Raw genomic sequence first — 15,389 nt, forward strand, 5'->3', positions numbered from 1 at the left:
CCTGCCACCGGAACAAATACAATGGTAGTACATACTAGTATTGCACTTTTAACTTTTTCATGGTGAAAATCATGAATTGGAGCTTACCAATAAGGTAAAAAATAATTATAGCCTAATGAATTTAATTTTAAAATTGATTATGTATGTAAATAGGCTTATAAATGAGTATACTATATGTTCCTGTATGTGTGTGAGTTTAAATAAGCTTATGAATGAGTATACTCCTAAGTCCTAACCATATGATTTAAGAGTTTCTACAATTGCAACTTCAAAGGAAACACCAAAAAAAAAAAAATCAAACAGTTATGGTAGTTACATAATTCTCTCAAAAAGTGGGCATATGCTACCCCATAAACTCCCCCTTTGTCAAGCCTCAAGTTCTCAGTTATGCTGCTTCTCATTCAACTAATTTCAGTTACAATCTTTACTTACAAAATTACGAGACAAGAAGATATAATACAACTTTTTCCCGTAATTGCACCTGAAAATTGAATCATCTTTTGCCAAATACAGAATTGACAACAACCCTTTCGACTTTAAGTCCATGTTAAAAATCAGAGGTCCCAATTGGCTATATGAGGAAAAAGAAAAAGACATTTACAACACTGTCCTGCAAAGAATCAACCGAATGCATGTATCAGTTAACGAAACAATGGAGTTAAGACAATAATTCTAACAAAAAATGAAAGAGAACATGCATATCTGCAACCAGCAGATGCATGTCCATTTGCATTTTCACACAGGTTGATGAGCAACATAAAAACAAACATGACAGATGTATGACCAAATGCATACCCTCTAGCTTTTCAGATTGCAAAAGAACTTTAAAAGTGTGTTTGGTTGGGTGGAAAAGTGGAAGGATGGGAGGAGAAAATGGAAAAGTGAAAAGAAAATAAATTTTGAATGTACTTGGTAGGAATGAAAAATGAGAGGAAAGAAATAGAAGAGATGATCATTTTCCATCCTAATGCATAAAAACTAATGATTCCAATGAGGAGAGAAAATAAGAGGGGTATGATAGTTGAAAATTATGCCTTTTTCAAATGTTTTATTTTCTTTCCTTTCATTTTTCAACTCTACCAAACAATGGAATTTCTTTCCATTTTTCCTACCAAGCACACCTATGGAAAGAACAATAATGTTTTCTATCCTTCTTTCCACTCTACCAAACAAAGCCTAAGGGTGTACTTGGTTGGGAGGAAAAGTGGAAAGAAAATAAATTTAGAGTATGCTTGGTAGGGAAGAAAAGTGAAAAGAAAGAAAATAGGAGGGGTGATCATTTTTCATCATAATGCATAAAAACCAATTCTTCCAAATTGAAATGATGAGAGAAGAGAAAATGGGGAGAAGTGAATATTAGTTCAAAATTATGCATTTTTCAAACTTTTTATTTTCTTTTCAAGTTTCAACTCTACCAAGCAATGGGGGAAAGAAAATTACTTTAATTTCCATTTTTTCATCTTTCCTACTAAGCACACCTATGGAAAGAAAATTTATGTTTTCTATCTTTCTTTCCACTCTACCAAACAAAGCCTAAGAGTGTTTGGTTGGGTGGAAAAGTGGAAGGATGGGAGGAGAGAGTGAAAAAGTGGAAAGAAAATAAGTTTGAAGTGTGCTTGGTAGGGAAAAGAAGTGAGATGAAAGAAAATAGGAGTGATCATTTTCCATCATAATACATAAAAACCAATCCTTCCAAATTGAATTGATGAGAGGACAGAAAATGGAAGAGAAGTGTAGTTAGTTCAAAATTATACATTTTTTAAATGTTTTATTTTCTTTACTTTCAATCAACTCTACCAAGCAATGGAGGGAAAAAAAATACTTTTCCTTTGCATTTTTTCATATTTCCTACCGAGCACACCTATAGAAAGAAAAAATATATTTTCCATCTTTCTATTTTTCCACTCCTTTAAATTTCCATCTTTTCAATTTTCTTTTCACTCTACCAAGCAAAGACACAAGGAAAAGAGATGAAAAAAAACATAAACAACTTTCTCGAGGAGAATTCCACCAAGATTCAACTATCAAAAGGAACCATAAAGTGTATAGCATGTCATGTTAGTAATTTTGAAAGCGACGCACTCAGAAGAGCATACCTTAAATTATTTATCAGCATGTACCCTTGTGAAGCATATAATGTTACAAAGAATAATGTAGTATGTGCATGGAGGCTTTGCGGGAGTTCCAACCATTCAGGCAAGCAGTGGCATGTCAGGATGCCCCTGTTGAGGGGTGGAAGGTTTAATCAGTGATTTCAACCGTTCCATGATATTTGAAAATGAAGGACGCTTCCAAGGCTCACTACATTATATTAAAAAATTAGTATGGATAACAGGAAGATTTGCTTAACAAGCACCATGTAAGAAAAGAATGAAAAACTTACTTGGCCCAGCAATCCTCAATTATGGCAGCCACTTGAGGATTCAAATCACGTGGAATATCAAGCCTTTTTCCCCTGAAACCAACAGCTGCTACAACCTACGAGGCAGTTTCACATTCACTTGTGATTGTTAGAAATTTACCTCCAGAAGGATATCTTCGCGTGATAATTTCGAGCATTTTGCAATGAACTTCATACTGTTTCCAGAGGCACAAAACTTGACATTCAGGCATAAAGATATCCAAGAGTACATCTTTCAGTTTACATTCAAGTATGCCATCTATAGCTCACATTCTACAACACCATTCATGGTGCTAATAAAATTGGTTTGTTTCTAAGAAATTTCTTATTCTTATTCCAACCAACTAGGAAACAATAAAGTTAGGGAAAACCAAAAATTTCCTTTTAACAAAGATTCCAGGATGCTACTTGCCAAACTTATAAAAGCTAAATGGTCAGCAAAATGAGATATCTGCAGGTCCAAGATTTTAAATGTCATAACAAACCTGTGCTGGATTTAAGTTGCCCCATGGTTGTTGCAATGTTGCAAGCTCCCACAAAATTACACCAAAACTGTATACATCAGACTTCTCGTTTGATGGCTCATCGCGAAGAACTTCTGGAGCCATCCACTCAGGCTTATTTAAAAAATATAGAGAGTTTAGTATCATGCAGCAAAAACAGTGACCTATGGCAACTCAAATAGAAATACCAAGGATTTTGTTAAGAATTAGTATAACTTACAGTTCCAGCTGCTGACTTGGATGACAGAAATGTGTTTGCCTTCAACCGAGAAAGCCCAAAATCACAAACCTGAATGTACAGAACAGGCAGTGTGAGGATGATTTATGAGAAGTAACAAAAAAATGTACAAGAACTATGAAACTGCTTCACTATTCTCCACAAGTTACAACAGAGCAAATAAACTTGCAAGCCATGAACCAGACAATGTATTGACATGAGCTTCAGCAAACATAGTAAAATCACATCATCATAACTGCAGCAAATTCACCATAAAGAATGTAACAGCAAGCAGGAGTCCATGAAATAGTGTAACACATCTACTTTTCCTCAGTCAGAACTCAAGAGACATCAAGTTTTAACCCACAGACAGTCAAACATGCCCAAAACTGGAAAAAGAATTGGAAAAATGATTCATTAATAAGTTACAAACAAGGCAGAAAATTATATTAAAATGAACGAAGTTGACTCCATCCATATACAGTGCCAGATACACAGAAAAATACTTGGTAACTGTAATCAATTGTTTACCCATGGCTATATCTAACATTTGTAACGGCATAACAAGGGTTAAGACCAATCTAGATTCCACTATCCAAAAAGGTCAAGCACTTAGCATTTCCTCCATGCAAATTTAAGTAAATAGAAATGGCAAAATATTTATGTTTATTATCACTGGACCATTAGGTGAAAAAATTATACTCTTTGGGTCACAGCAGCAAAACATTCAGGATCTTACCTTGACTGTATATTTTTTATCAACTAACAGATTGGGAGACTTCAAATCTCTATGAACAATAGGGGGATTGTGTCTATGAAGATAATTCATTCCCTTTGCCTGCGTGTAAAAAAAGTGGTGATTTAGGCCAAAACAATGTACAAATTAAGGATACCATGAGACGTTGGGGAAAGAAAAAAGCAAAAAGAAAGTAAGTCCTTTGAATACCCACCACATCATAAGCCATACTTAACCGCCGCCTCTCATCCAACACCTCCCTCACACCAGGCTTATGCAAAAGCCTAAACAAGCTACCTCTGCAAGAATAACAATTCAACCTCCAACATGAGTTCAGTCTTATGTAGAAGACATGAACTTTTCCCTTCTTTCTTCTTCTTTTTCAAATGCAAAGGTATTTAAAAGAAATGCAGAAGACGCAGTAACAACAGACCTTGATAAGTATTCTGTCACTATAGACAAGTTTGGGGGCTGTGTGACCGCTCCCATAAAAAGAACAATGTTTGGATGACGTAGACGTTTCATTATTGCAACCTAACAAAATATTGGGGTGAAATTACACATCATATCAAGAACATGAATGTATAATTAATATTTTCTTAGTCTCACGAACAAAGTCTGTTCCAATTGTCAGCCAATTCATACCTCCCTCAAAAATTCTTTGAAGCGTTCAGCATACAAGTCTTGTTCCATGAGAATTTTTACAGCAACATCCTGTAATTAGAAATAATGTTTATTTGGATTTAGAGGAATTTTAAACTACACAACCAAAATTTTACCACCACCTAGTTTGTTCTGATCAAAATCTCATGCAATTGAAGAAATTTTCAAATACATCAGGAAAACTTATTTACTGAGGAACTCCAGTCCAAAATTGCTGAATACTTGAAAGTAAAAATATCACCAAAACTGGACCAAATTCCCAAATAAATTAGGATAAAGAAGAAAGCTAACTCTTACAATAAAACAGGCAGGTGAAAGACGTCTACCAAACATTGACAATTGAAATTATAGGCCTAATCGAAGATTCGTTGCTAAGCAAACTACAAAGTGACCTAACGTATACCTTGTACTGTAACCGCATATAAATCCAGGTTCGCTGCAAGATTTTGTACCTAAAGTTGACTAGCCAAACACCATATCAAAGAAAATCTAAAATTCCTTAAACATACCCTGAACTCCTAAACAAATGCTGCAACTTCACAGTTATAGGGCACATCGTTACTGAATCTTGTTGGAATCCCTATAATTATAGAAATCTTACCTTATTACTAGTAGTTCCCTTGTAAATAGAAACTAATCTCAGTTACTAATTCTTAGGAAATTAGGAATTGTTTCCTTTAAAATGATTATTCCTCTTTATAATCTATAAACTAAAGCAGTAGAAGAATAACAGAATATTTTCCTCTGAGTTTTTTCATGGCATCAGGGCTTTAGGATTCATTCGATCCTATTTTTTTCTCTAATTTCCCTTCCTAAAAATTCCTTCGGTTTAGTCCTCAAATGGGTGATATCAATGAAAATTTCTCTGAAACTGAGACATCACAAATAACTTAGAATATCAATCAGGGAATCACTCAAGGTGAAATTAATTCCTCCCTTATAATCACCAATCATCGGCTAAATGGGAAGAACTTCCTGCAATGGTCTCAATCGGTTCTTATGGTGATTCATGGTCGTGGCAAATTAGAGTACATCAATGGAGAAATTCCACGACCAACCATAGCTGATACTACTTATGCCACTTGGGAACTCAACAATTCAATTGTAAAGGCTTGGCTAATCAATTCGATGGAAGGCCATATAAGCCGCACCTATCCTTTTTTCAAAACTACAAAAGACATGTGGGATGCAGTCAAAGAAAACTACTCAGATCTTGGAAACGCCTCCCAAGTATTTGAGATCAAGCTTAAGTTAAAGGATATCCGACAAGGAACACTCGAGGTAACTCACTACTACAACAATCTGAAAATTTTGTGGCAAGAACTGGATATGTATTATGAGGCAGATTGGGGTGAAGGCTTAGAACACAACAGGTTTATGATCCATCTCAACAATGAACGTCTTTATGAGTTTTTAGCAGGACCGAACCGTGAGTTAGATGAGGTCCGTGGCCGAATTCTGGGCAGATCACCTCTTCCAACGATCGGTGAGGCATTTGCAGAAGTTAGAAGAGAAGAAAAGCGTCATCTTGTCATGATGGGAGATTCAAAGGAACCTAAACCTATGACCCCGATTTCTAACCGTCCTACTGAATCCTCTGCTCTCATCTCCAAAGGTCCACAGCCACAAAAACAACGTGCTGGAAATGATTCTGGATCAACAAGACCATGGTGTAGTCACTGCAATCGTGTTGGTCATACAAAAGAAAAATGCTTCAAACTCCATGGCTATCCTGAAAAAAAACAGAAGGATAATAAGACTACCATGTTATCCTCCACTACTGGTGATGATGTTCTTGATGTTCGCTTAACCAAAACACAGTTTGAGGCTCTCCATAAGATACTTGGTACTCCCACTACTCATGGATCTCTAGCCACTCAAGGTACTGCCCTCAACATTGCTTTTGAATCTAATAATCAATCTCCTTGGATACTCAATTCGGGTGCCTCCGATCACATAACAGGCGACTCCACGTTGTTTCACACCTACACTCCTTGTCATAACAAATCTCGAATCCGCATAGCTGACGATTCTTACTCACCTGTGGCTGGAATAGGAGAAGTACAAATGACAGAGAGTTTTTCTCTTGATAAAGTCATACATGTCCCAAACTTGCCCTGTAATTTACTTTCAATTAGTAAACTTACTAAGGATGAAAAAATTCTTGCTGAATTTTCTACAATTGGTTGTGTGATACAAGAACAGAAATAGGGGAGGATGATTGGCACTGCTAAAGTTGATGATGGACTATATATTTGGAATAAAAACAGTACACAAGGGGGATTGGCTCTATCCACTTCAAAAGATGACACTATTATGTTATGGCACCGTAGGTAAGGACATCCAAACTGTGTATTTGAAAAAACATCTTCCACTGTTATTTCGAAATAAAAGTATTAATTCCTTGAAGTGTGAAATTTGCCAATTATCTAAACATACCCGTGTGCCATACCCATTAAAACCACATATTCAATCCCAACCTTTTTCGTTAATCCAGTGACATATGGGGAGCCGGCCGAGTGAAAAATATTACAGGGGCTAGATGGTTTATAACATTCATTGATGATCATACTAGGGTCTGTTGGGTCTATCTACTCAAAGAAAAATCTGAAACACCCAAAGTATTCCAAAATTTTCACTCAATGGTTCGAACCCAATTCAACTCTACCATACATACCCTCCGTACTGACAATGGGAGAGAATACTTCAACTCTATCTTAAGTCCATACCTTTCTAACCAAGGCATTATACACCAAAGCTCTTGCCCTGACACTCCTCAACAAAACGGGATCTCTGAGAGAAAAAATCATCTCCTTGATGTGGCTCGAGCCATAATGTTCACCATGAATGTTCCAAAATACTTGTGGGGAGAAGCTGTCCTTACTGCCTATTATCTCATAAATCGAATGCCATCAAAGATCCTCAATTTCCAAACACCTCTAAATACTCTTTTAAAGGCCTTCCCTCTATTTCATGTTCCTAATCTTCCAGCCAAAATATTCGGTTGTAAAGCTTTTTCCATAACCATCAACCAAATCAATCCAAACTTGATTCTCGAGCCCACACTTGCATCTTCATTGGATATTCCCCTACACAAAAAGGCTATAAGTGTTACTCACCAACATTGCGCCAAATGTTTGTCTCTCGGGATGTTACCTTCTTTGAAAATGAACCATACTTTGCAGCATCTCATCTTCAGGGGGAGATTTTTAATGAAGATGAGACCCTTAATACTCTCCTCATTATACCTCCTGATCCTACTACTACTATCACAAACAAACCTATCCCAGATTTAGTTGTTGTTTATCCCTGTGCAGCAAGAATTTAACACTGTCCTTCCCAATAACAATACCTCCACCGAAGTACAACCACCACCTGATCAAGGAAAACAACAAATACAGATTTACTCCCGACGGAATCGTTTTCCTGAAACTGATACAGTAGTGCCAATTACATCTCCAACCGAGGACTGTTCTGAAACAGAAGTCCCACCTCCGTCACCTTCCATCTATCTTCCATTTGCAGTTCGAAAGGGTACAAGGAGCTGCACTCAACATCGTATTTCTCGGTTTGTATCCTATGAGAAATTTATCTAAGTCTTACAAAGCTTTTGTGACTAATGTTGATTCTGTAAAAACTCCAAAAAATATAGAAGAGGCTCTTGAATCAGCTGAGTGGAGACAAGCCGCGATGGAAGAAATGAAGGCCCTCAAAAACAATGAAACATGGGAAGTCTCAGATCTACCTAAAGGGAAAAAAACCGTAGGGTGCAAATGGATTTTCACTACGAAATTTAAACCCGATGGTCGTATTGACCAATACAAAGCTCGACTTGTGGCTAAGGGATTCACCCAAACTTATGGTCTCGACTACAACAAGACGTTTGCACCGGTTGCCAAGCTAAACACCGTTCGGGTCCTGCTATCTCTTGCTGCCAACCTTGATTGGCACTTGACTCAATTGGAAATAAAAAATGCTTTTCTCAACGGGGAATTAAATGAGGTGTACATGGATTTCCCACCCGGGTTTGAAGAAAACAAGGACCAAGTGTGTAAGTTGAAGAAGTCCTTGTATGGGCTGAAACAATCTCCACGAGCGTGGTTCAGCCGATTTGCAAAAGCTATGACTAGCAGAAATTACATTCAAGGACAGGCAGACCACAACATGTTCTACAAGCACTCGGAAGAGGGTAAATGCTGCATCCTTATCGTTTATGTCGACGATATAATATTAACAGGAAATGACTCGAGCAAAATTTTGAGATTGAAAGAATTTCTTGGTACAGAGTTTGAACTTAAAGACTTGGGGAGTCTTAAATATTTTCTTGGTATGGAGGTAGCAAGGTCGAAAAAAGGTATCTTCATTTCCCAAAGGAAATATGTTCTTGATCTACTGTCGGAAGTTGGTTTGATGGGCAGCAAACCAGCCGAAACTCCTATGGAGTTTAACCTTAAATTGGGAACTAACGAGGATGGAGAAGAAATCGATAGGGGGAGATATCAACGTCTAGTAGGAAGGCTCATCTACCTATCTCACACCCGTCCAGACATAGCCTTCAGTGTGAGTGTTATTAGTCAGTATATGCATGCCCCGAGGGAGAAGCACCTGGAAGCTGCATATAGAATACTAAGATATCTAAAAGGAACTCCTGGTAAAGGACTGTACTTCAAGAAGACTGTCAACCGAAGCGTGGAAGTCTACACTGATGCAGACTGGGCAGGTTCTGTTAATGATAGACGCTCTACAAGCGGCTATTGTAGTTATGTTTGGGGTAATCTCGTGACGTGGAGGAGCAAAAAAGTCTGTGGTAGCACGCAGCAGTGCAGAGGCAGAGTATCGAGCACTATCTCATGGTATATGCGAAGGAGTTTGGATACAAAGACTTATGGGAGAACTAAAAGTGCCTTATACCAGACCTATGAAGATGTACCGTGACAACCAGGCTGCTGTCAGCATAGCACATAATCTATGCATCATGATCGGACCAAACATGTGGAAATAGATCGTCACTTTATAAAAGAAAAAATACACTCAGGAGAAGTATGCATCACCTACCTACCTATTAGACAACAAGTTGCAGACATGTTAACTAAAAGTTTGAACAGAAACATGTTTGAATAACTTATTGGCAAGCTGGGTTTGATTAACATCTACACTCCAACTTGAGGGGAGTGTTGGAATCCCTATAATTAAGGATAGAAATCTTACCTTATTACTAGTAGTTCCCTTGTAAATAAAAACTAATCTCAATTACTGATTCTTAGGAAATTAGGAATTGTTTCCTTTAAAATGATTATTCCTCTCTTTATAATCTGTAAACTAAAGCAGTAGAAGAATAACAGAATATTTTCCTCTGAGTTTTTTCAAATCTATCTGCTTTCATTTGTCAAATATAGATGAATACGTTACATTTTCTCATTCCCAAGGAATAGCACAAGCAAAATAGGCATCAAAATCTCAAAAAGACGGCTAGAATTTTGAAACAAGCAGATGTCCATGAACAATATGGCACAGTAGATATCAAATATAAAACTTCCATTAACTTTAACAATAAGAACATAATCAAAAGGATTCTTACCGAGCCATTCCACTCAGCACGATGGACAGTTCCAAAAGAACCTGAAAAGAACAAAGTATAAAATCTAAGTAAACTAGTAGAACCAACAACCACATGGATTATGAGCACAAAAGAGGGTCTCTATACAGTAATAATCCTCAAAAAAGGACCAGAAAATACCTGCACCAATTCTCTCTCTTAAAACAAGATCACTCCATGGAATATCCAAATCATCAACTTCAAGGGCAAGTTCCCTACTTGGTTTGCTGGGTAGAAGCTGACTGCCCTCAGTAAACCTTGAATCCTTAGTCGCATCCCCCATTGGTTCTGACAAGACTACTACTGGGACATCCCTATGTCCTGTCGGGGAGATGCGTTTTAAAGAATCTTTAATAATGTTCTTTGAGTGTACTATAGGCTGAGAATACTGGGAATCTCTATCATGAGAAGCTGGTCGAGCAATGTTAGGAGGTATGGGCAACTGTGAGATGCCATCCATGTTACTTGAGATCTGCCCAAGCTTATTTCTCTCTGTGCCAATCTTATCAAGTTTCTTGGGATAAAGAGAAAATCCAAAATTTTCCTCGTCTGTAGTAGTACCTGAAATGGCAAACAACTACAGCTTACATGCACACCAGATGAATACAGAACCAGAAGCAGACCCGCATAAATTTATTATAGTTTTGACTGAATCCCTAGCGAAGGCATCATATTTTAAGTCACAAACATTGTTCATAAACACATCTTGGTGTTCACAAACAAAATTTTAATGTATTAACAATATATAGAAATGCAGCCTCAACAATGTTATGGACGTGCAACCAACAACAAGAAGCAATTGAAAAATATGTATTTATTAATGCCTGTTCACATAAAAAATGCCAGTCACTTTATGGGTTTTCCCCAGCAATTCAAAGCAATATTTAAGACAATGCCTTGAATCAGGCTCTAGGACAAAATTTTCAACAGAAGGCCATGCCAAAAATTTCGGTAGAAGATTCATAAGGAACTGTTAAAATAGAGCACAGTTACTGGCAGAGAAGTATCATCTATCACTTTCATCAGTGAAGAAGCAGTATATATATATAATAAACTTCAAACAGTGCACTCAATCTTTAACCTACAGCATACCAGTGAAGGCACTTCACCGAATATGAAAAATCTTTCTGCATTCCCTAGCCGATGATTAAAAGAAACTACATACTTCAGGCCAAGTGAAAGGCTATAGGCTAAAATCTAGAAGCAAACAAAATGGCATTCATTATAAAGATGGTTACTGAAACAGAAACTTTACCTGCTGGAGCAACATCAAATACAAGATTAAGCGATTCATGGTCTGAAAAGTACTGTTTGGCCAATGACCTGAAATCAGTGGCAGCTACAGCTGGTTTGAGACGTGGAAAATGCAATGGGGAAGAAATTGAGATGGAAGATGGACCATTGAGCAAGGAATCAGGCTCACATAAGTAACCTGGGTTCCCAATTAAATCAACAAGATACTCCCTGGAATCACAAAGGCTGGCTTGGTGAGATTTTTCTTGCATGCAGCAAATATTTCACCAAGATAAGTTACAATTTTTTTCACAAATCATAAATCAAAATGGGAAGAAGAACCATAATAAATAAATGCACAGCCACCATACAAGTGAAGTAAAAAAATTGAGTTTCTGCGTGACAACAATTAAAAATTGCTGGATTTGTTTTTTCAGCAAAATATTGCCATTCAAAAACAAATCACACCAAAAAGAACCAGAATTCTTGAGAGAGAGAGAGAGAGAGAGAGAATAAATCAAAAACAAATTTAAGCAAAAAGAAAATACCATGGAGATTATTAAGTTACCTGTCAAGTCCAAAACGGACAAGGCAGGAGGAAGCATCATCTCTTTTACAATATTTGCAGCCCTTCGCAATTCGACATGGTAGATCAATAGTGTCAGCTAGTACCTGCATAAATTAGTTGAACTGTGAATGAACCCTCATCCCTTCAAGGGGAACACATTTTATAAAAGGAAACTTGCTCCCTCTTAGATGTAGTGAAGTCATATAATCTTTGGCCAAAAATAAAAAGAGAAGTCATATGATGCTAACTATAATTAACGCCAAAAATACTTTCTATTGACATCTGATGTGAAATTAAAACACCATAAAACGTTAGACCTTACTTTGAACAGTAGAGCTCGATGTCTGCAAAGGCCAACAGATAGGCTTCCTATAGGAACCACAACTGAACCTAAGCAATCTTTTAAATCGTCACTGCACTGCCTCCAAAAGGAAACTAAATCATCCTCTCCGGTAGTGAATGAACCCCTTGGGAAAGCAAGAAAACAATTCATCACCAATGTACGACAAAATTGCATGAATGTTGAAAATTTGTGCATTCATAGTTTAGACGACTCACCCCATGCGAGAGCAGACAAGCTCAGCTAACTGGTCGACAACTTCTTTTGTGGTTATGCAGCTACAAGAAATATTGTGGACTCTATTTTGGAGTTCCTTTAAGCTGGGATCACTTCTTCGGTCAACTAATATCACTTCTAGTGGCGAATCAACATTAGGATCAACAGATCTTAGAGATTCAATCGATGGAATTCGACCATGTTCATGCAGATCAGTGCACACAGTCCAGGCATATGAATTCACTCCATGAATTAAATAGAAACCATCAGGAACTTTGTCGAAGTATGATAAGCAGCCATTAACCTGATGCACATAGCAGTGATACTTGAATATCTAGGTATCTTAACTAACTTCCCAAACTATGCATGAGTATTTTAGATGCTAGGCTACTTATATACTCCTATGTAACCACATTGACAGTAAATAACATAGGTAAAAATATAGAAGCACTCAGCAACAACTACCACAGCAATCACCATAACAATATAAGTTGCATATCCCTTTTCACGTGCACCCATTCTTGAGAAGACATCTTTACCCAAGTCTATCTAGAACAGTGCTTTTCTCACTTGAACATTTCAACCTCTAAACGTTAATATTTCTCTAAATAGCATGCTTGAAATCTACTAGAAAATTGAACATTTTTTACTATCTGGTTGGTGAACAGAATCCCCACCCTGATTATACAAGTAAACAACAAAGAAGGAAAATAACAGTGAGTAATCATTTCACGTATATTTTAAGTTGCAAATGATTTTTGTAAAGACAAGTATGATTATTTAGTAGATACACACACCATTCATACCACACCCATCCACTTAGGAATAATTCAGCTACAATTGAAGCGGCACTAACATTGGTGCTCCTACATTTTGATCATGAAACTAAGCAACTTCCACCTTCTTATAATGTTAATTTCATTTATCTAAATTGTAAGCAACAAATATTTTCCAAAATGACAATAGATCATCCTCTCCCCAAAGTTAAAATTGAACTAACCCTGAACAAATTGAAAACTAGAGGTAGAGCGGACTAACTTTTCACATCCTATCCTTTGCACTATTCAGGCTTCACAACTCAAGCTCAGAAACGCTCATCATCCAGTTTATCTCACGAAAAATCTTTAAAATATCTAAAAACGAATTCCATTCACTATAACACTTATTATATTCACCTATACATATTTCTTCAATCTCCTGATGTTACTGAGCATTGAGCGCATAAGCTCAGTGTCAACGAACAAAAAATAAAATAAATTTCCAAGAAAACTTTCTTACCCAGAACCGATGGGAAACTGTCTCCGCAGAGCTAGAACTAGCCGACCGGATTGCGGAATCATCCGGAACCGGATCCAAAAAGTTCGGATCATCAGCACAGGTAGCTTCCGACGAAAGCCTCAAAGCCAACGCCAACTGCAACTGATAACTCTCCTCCGTTTGCTGCGCCCAGCTTTTCCCCGACGAGGAACCGCCAATTTTCGTTCTCAAATCCCCATGCCTAAAGCTCCCATCGTGACCGTACACGAATGAATCAATCTCGTTCGCCGCCGTCGTAGAAAGGTTCGGCACATAATAATCTCCCGATAACGAGCTCTCACCGAAGCTACTCCCGCTCGATTGCCGTTGATGACCGACTGATGAAGCATAAGTATTCGTTCCTCCTACGCCGCCGATACGACTCGCTTGCTGCTGGTTCTGACTCTGATTCTGATCCCAATCGAATAAACCTCTCTCTGATTTCACTTTACTGATTTTATTACTCGTAGCTTCGCTCGAAAGCGAATACACGGAGTACTGGTCGTCAGGATATTGACTAAGTAGAGAATAGTTGGATCTTCGACTGGGCATTTCCATTGATAACCTCTAAAGAAAATCGCTGATCACAAAACCTTTTGAACTCTAAGAACCGCCATTGCTGAAGATATCAAGCTTTTTAACCTCTTTTTTTCTCTCTCCCTCTATAATTTGTTTTCCTTTTCATAAACTTCTTTTTCCTCCTTTTCTTCTCTTTCCAGAATCCGATTGTGGGAGAGAAACCAAAGAAAAAAAGCGATCCCAGATTCCCAGTTTTTTTTCGTGGCCTAATCGTAATATTCTCCTCGTTTCCTTTTGCTTTGCTTTTCCGGGAAAAATCGGATTTCTGGTTCAAACTTCAAACGCTGATTGGATGATTTCTTTTTCATTTTTCTATAATTTCGCCAAATATATTAAACAAAGGTTTCCTGTTTGGTTTTTGTTTGGTTGGCTGGCTCGATGGCCTAGTGGCGAATGCCTACTCGCTGGTAAATGGGTACATTCCTTCTTTGTAAATAAACATCACGTTACCTCTCACGCGCGTGGCTCCACTTTTCCTTTCCCTTACAAAATAAATATAAATATTTAAGAATTTAGCTTTGGCTGTGTGCATGAACCTGGACCAGAGTATTAATTTTATTTATCAAACGTATATGGAGTTTTACTTTCACTTTTTCATTTTGGAAGTTAAAAATTGGATTTCTTGGTATTTATAAAATTCACATCATTTTCTAAAAATACTAGTTATACATTTCTCAATTTTTCATGCAATGACGAAATCAATTGTTCCCGGACCTTATTTCAAACAAACATTGTCTCTATTTATTAATTTGTAATACATAAATTATAAATTCAAGTCTCATCCAGTGTACATTATTACTATTATAATAATTAAAATATGTTATAATTTCCTCACAAATTAACATATGAATAAAAAATTAGGCTAAATAAGGGCTATGGGTCAATTTTATATTTTAATTAGGTATTTAGGTTGATTTTAACTTTAATTAAAGAAATAAGTCAGTTTTAAGAGAGAGAAACGGAAAGCGCGTCCAGTTGGGTGTTTTTTCTGCACAAATGGCAGTAAAGCGCGCCCAGCTAGATGCGCTTTTCGTTTCTCTC

At 37.1% G+C, this 15,389-nt stretch overlaps 1 protein-coding gene across 3 annotated transcripts; it reads right to left on the reverse strand.

The window, feature by feature from the left end:
• Nucleotides 1-287: 287 nt before the first annotated feature.
• LOC107922105 (serine/threonine-protein kinase CTR1) lies at nucleotides 288-14,835 on the reverse strand. 3 transcript variants are annotated; one of them, XM_016851950.2, is made up of 16 exons: nucleotides 13,752-14,835; nucleotides 12,476-12,777; nucleotides 12,240-12,384; nucleotides 11,918-12,021; nucleotides 11,372-11,580; nucleotides 10,258-10,677; nucleotides 10,099-10,139; nucleotides 4,503-4,571; nucleotides 4,291-4,391; nucleotides 4,072-4,156; nucleotides 3,861-3,959; nucleotides 3,125-3,193; nucleotides 2,887-3,018; nucleotides 2,384-2,478; nucleotides 2,097-2,301; nucleotides 288-610 (listed from the first exon to the last, which is right to left on the reverse strand). In XM_016851950.2, exons 1-15 carry the CDS (start codon nucleotides 14,325-14,327, stop codon nucleotides 2,193-2,195), a joined length of 2,556 nt encoding a protein of 851 aa, XP_016707439.1. In that variant the 5' UTR covers nucleotides 14,328-14,835; the 3' UTR covers nucleotides 288-610; nucleotides 2,097-2,192. The 3 variants fall into 3 exon arrangements, with proteins under 3 accessions (XP_016707439.1, XP_040947458.1, XP_040947459.1); XM_041091524.1 differs by having other exon boundaries at nucleotides 288-605; nucleotides 13,752-14,746; XM_041091525.1 differs by lacking the exons at nucleotides 288-610; nucleotides 2,097-2,301 and having other exon boundaries at nucleotides 2,404-2,577; nucleotides 13,752-14,746.
• Nucleotides 14,836-15,389: the final 554 nt, after the last annotated feature.

The sequence above is a fragment of the Gossypium hirsutum genome, chromosome D04 (genome assembly GCF_007990345.1).
Source record: "Gossypium hirsutum isolate 1008001.06 chromosome D04, Gossypium_hirsutum_v2.1, whole genome shotgun sequence".
In the NCBI taxonomy this organism is placed as follows: Eukaryota; Viridiplantae; Streptophyta; class Magnoliopsida; order Malvales; family Malvaceae; genus Gossypium; species Gossypium hirsutum.

What these genes read in the sequence shown, in the direction of transcription:
- LOC107922105 (XM_016851950.2), bottom strand. Translation starts at nt 14,327, where the DNA reads ATGGAAATGCCCAGTCGAAGATCCAACTATTCTCTACTTAGTCAATAT. An exon ending in GTGCTGAGTGGAATGGCTCG is followed by an intron (nt 4,572 to 10,098) that starts GTAAGAATCCTT and finishes TTCTAATTACAG; the next exon opens with GATGTTGCTGTAAAAATTCT. An exon ending in CCAAGTCAGCAGCTGGAACT is followed by an intron (nt 3,019 to 3,124) that starts GTAAGTTATACT and finishes TTTTTAAATAAG; the next exon opens with CCTGAGTGGATGGCTCCAGA.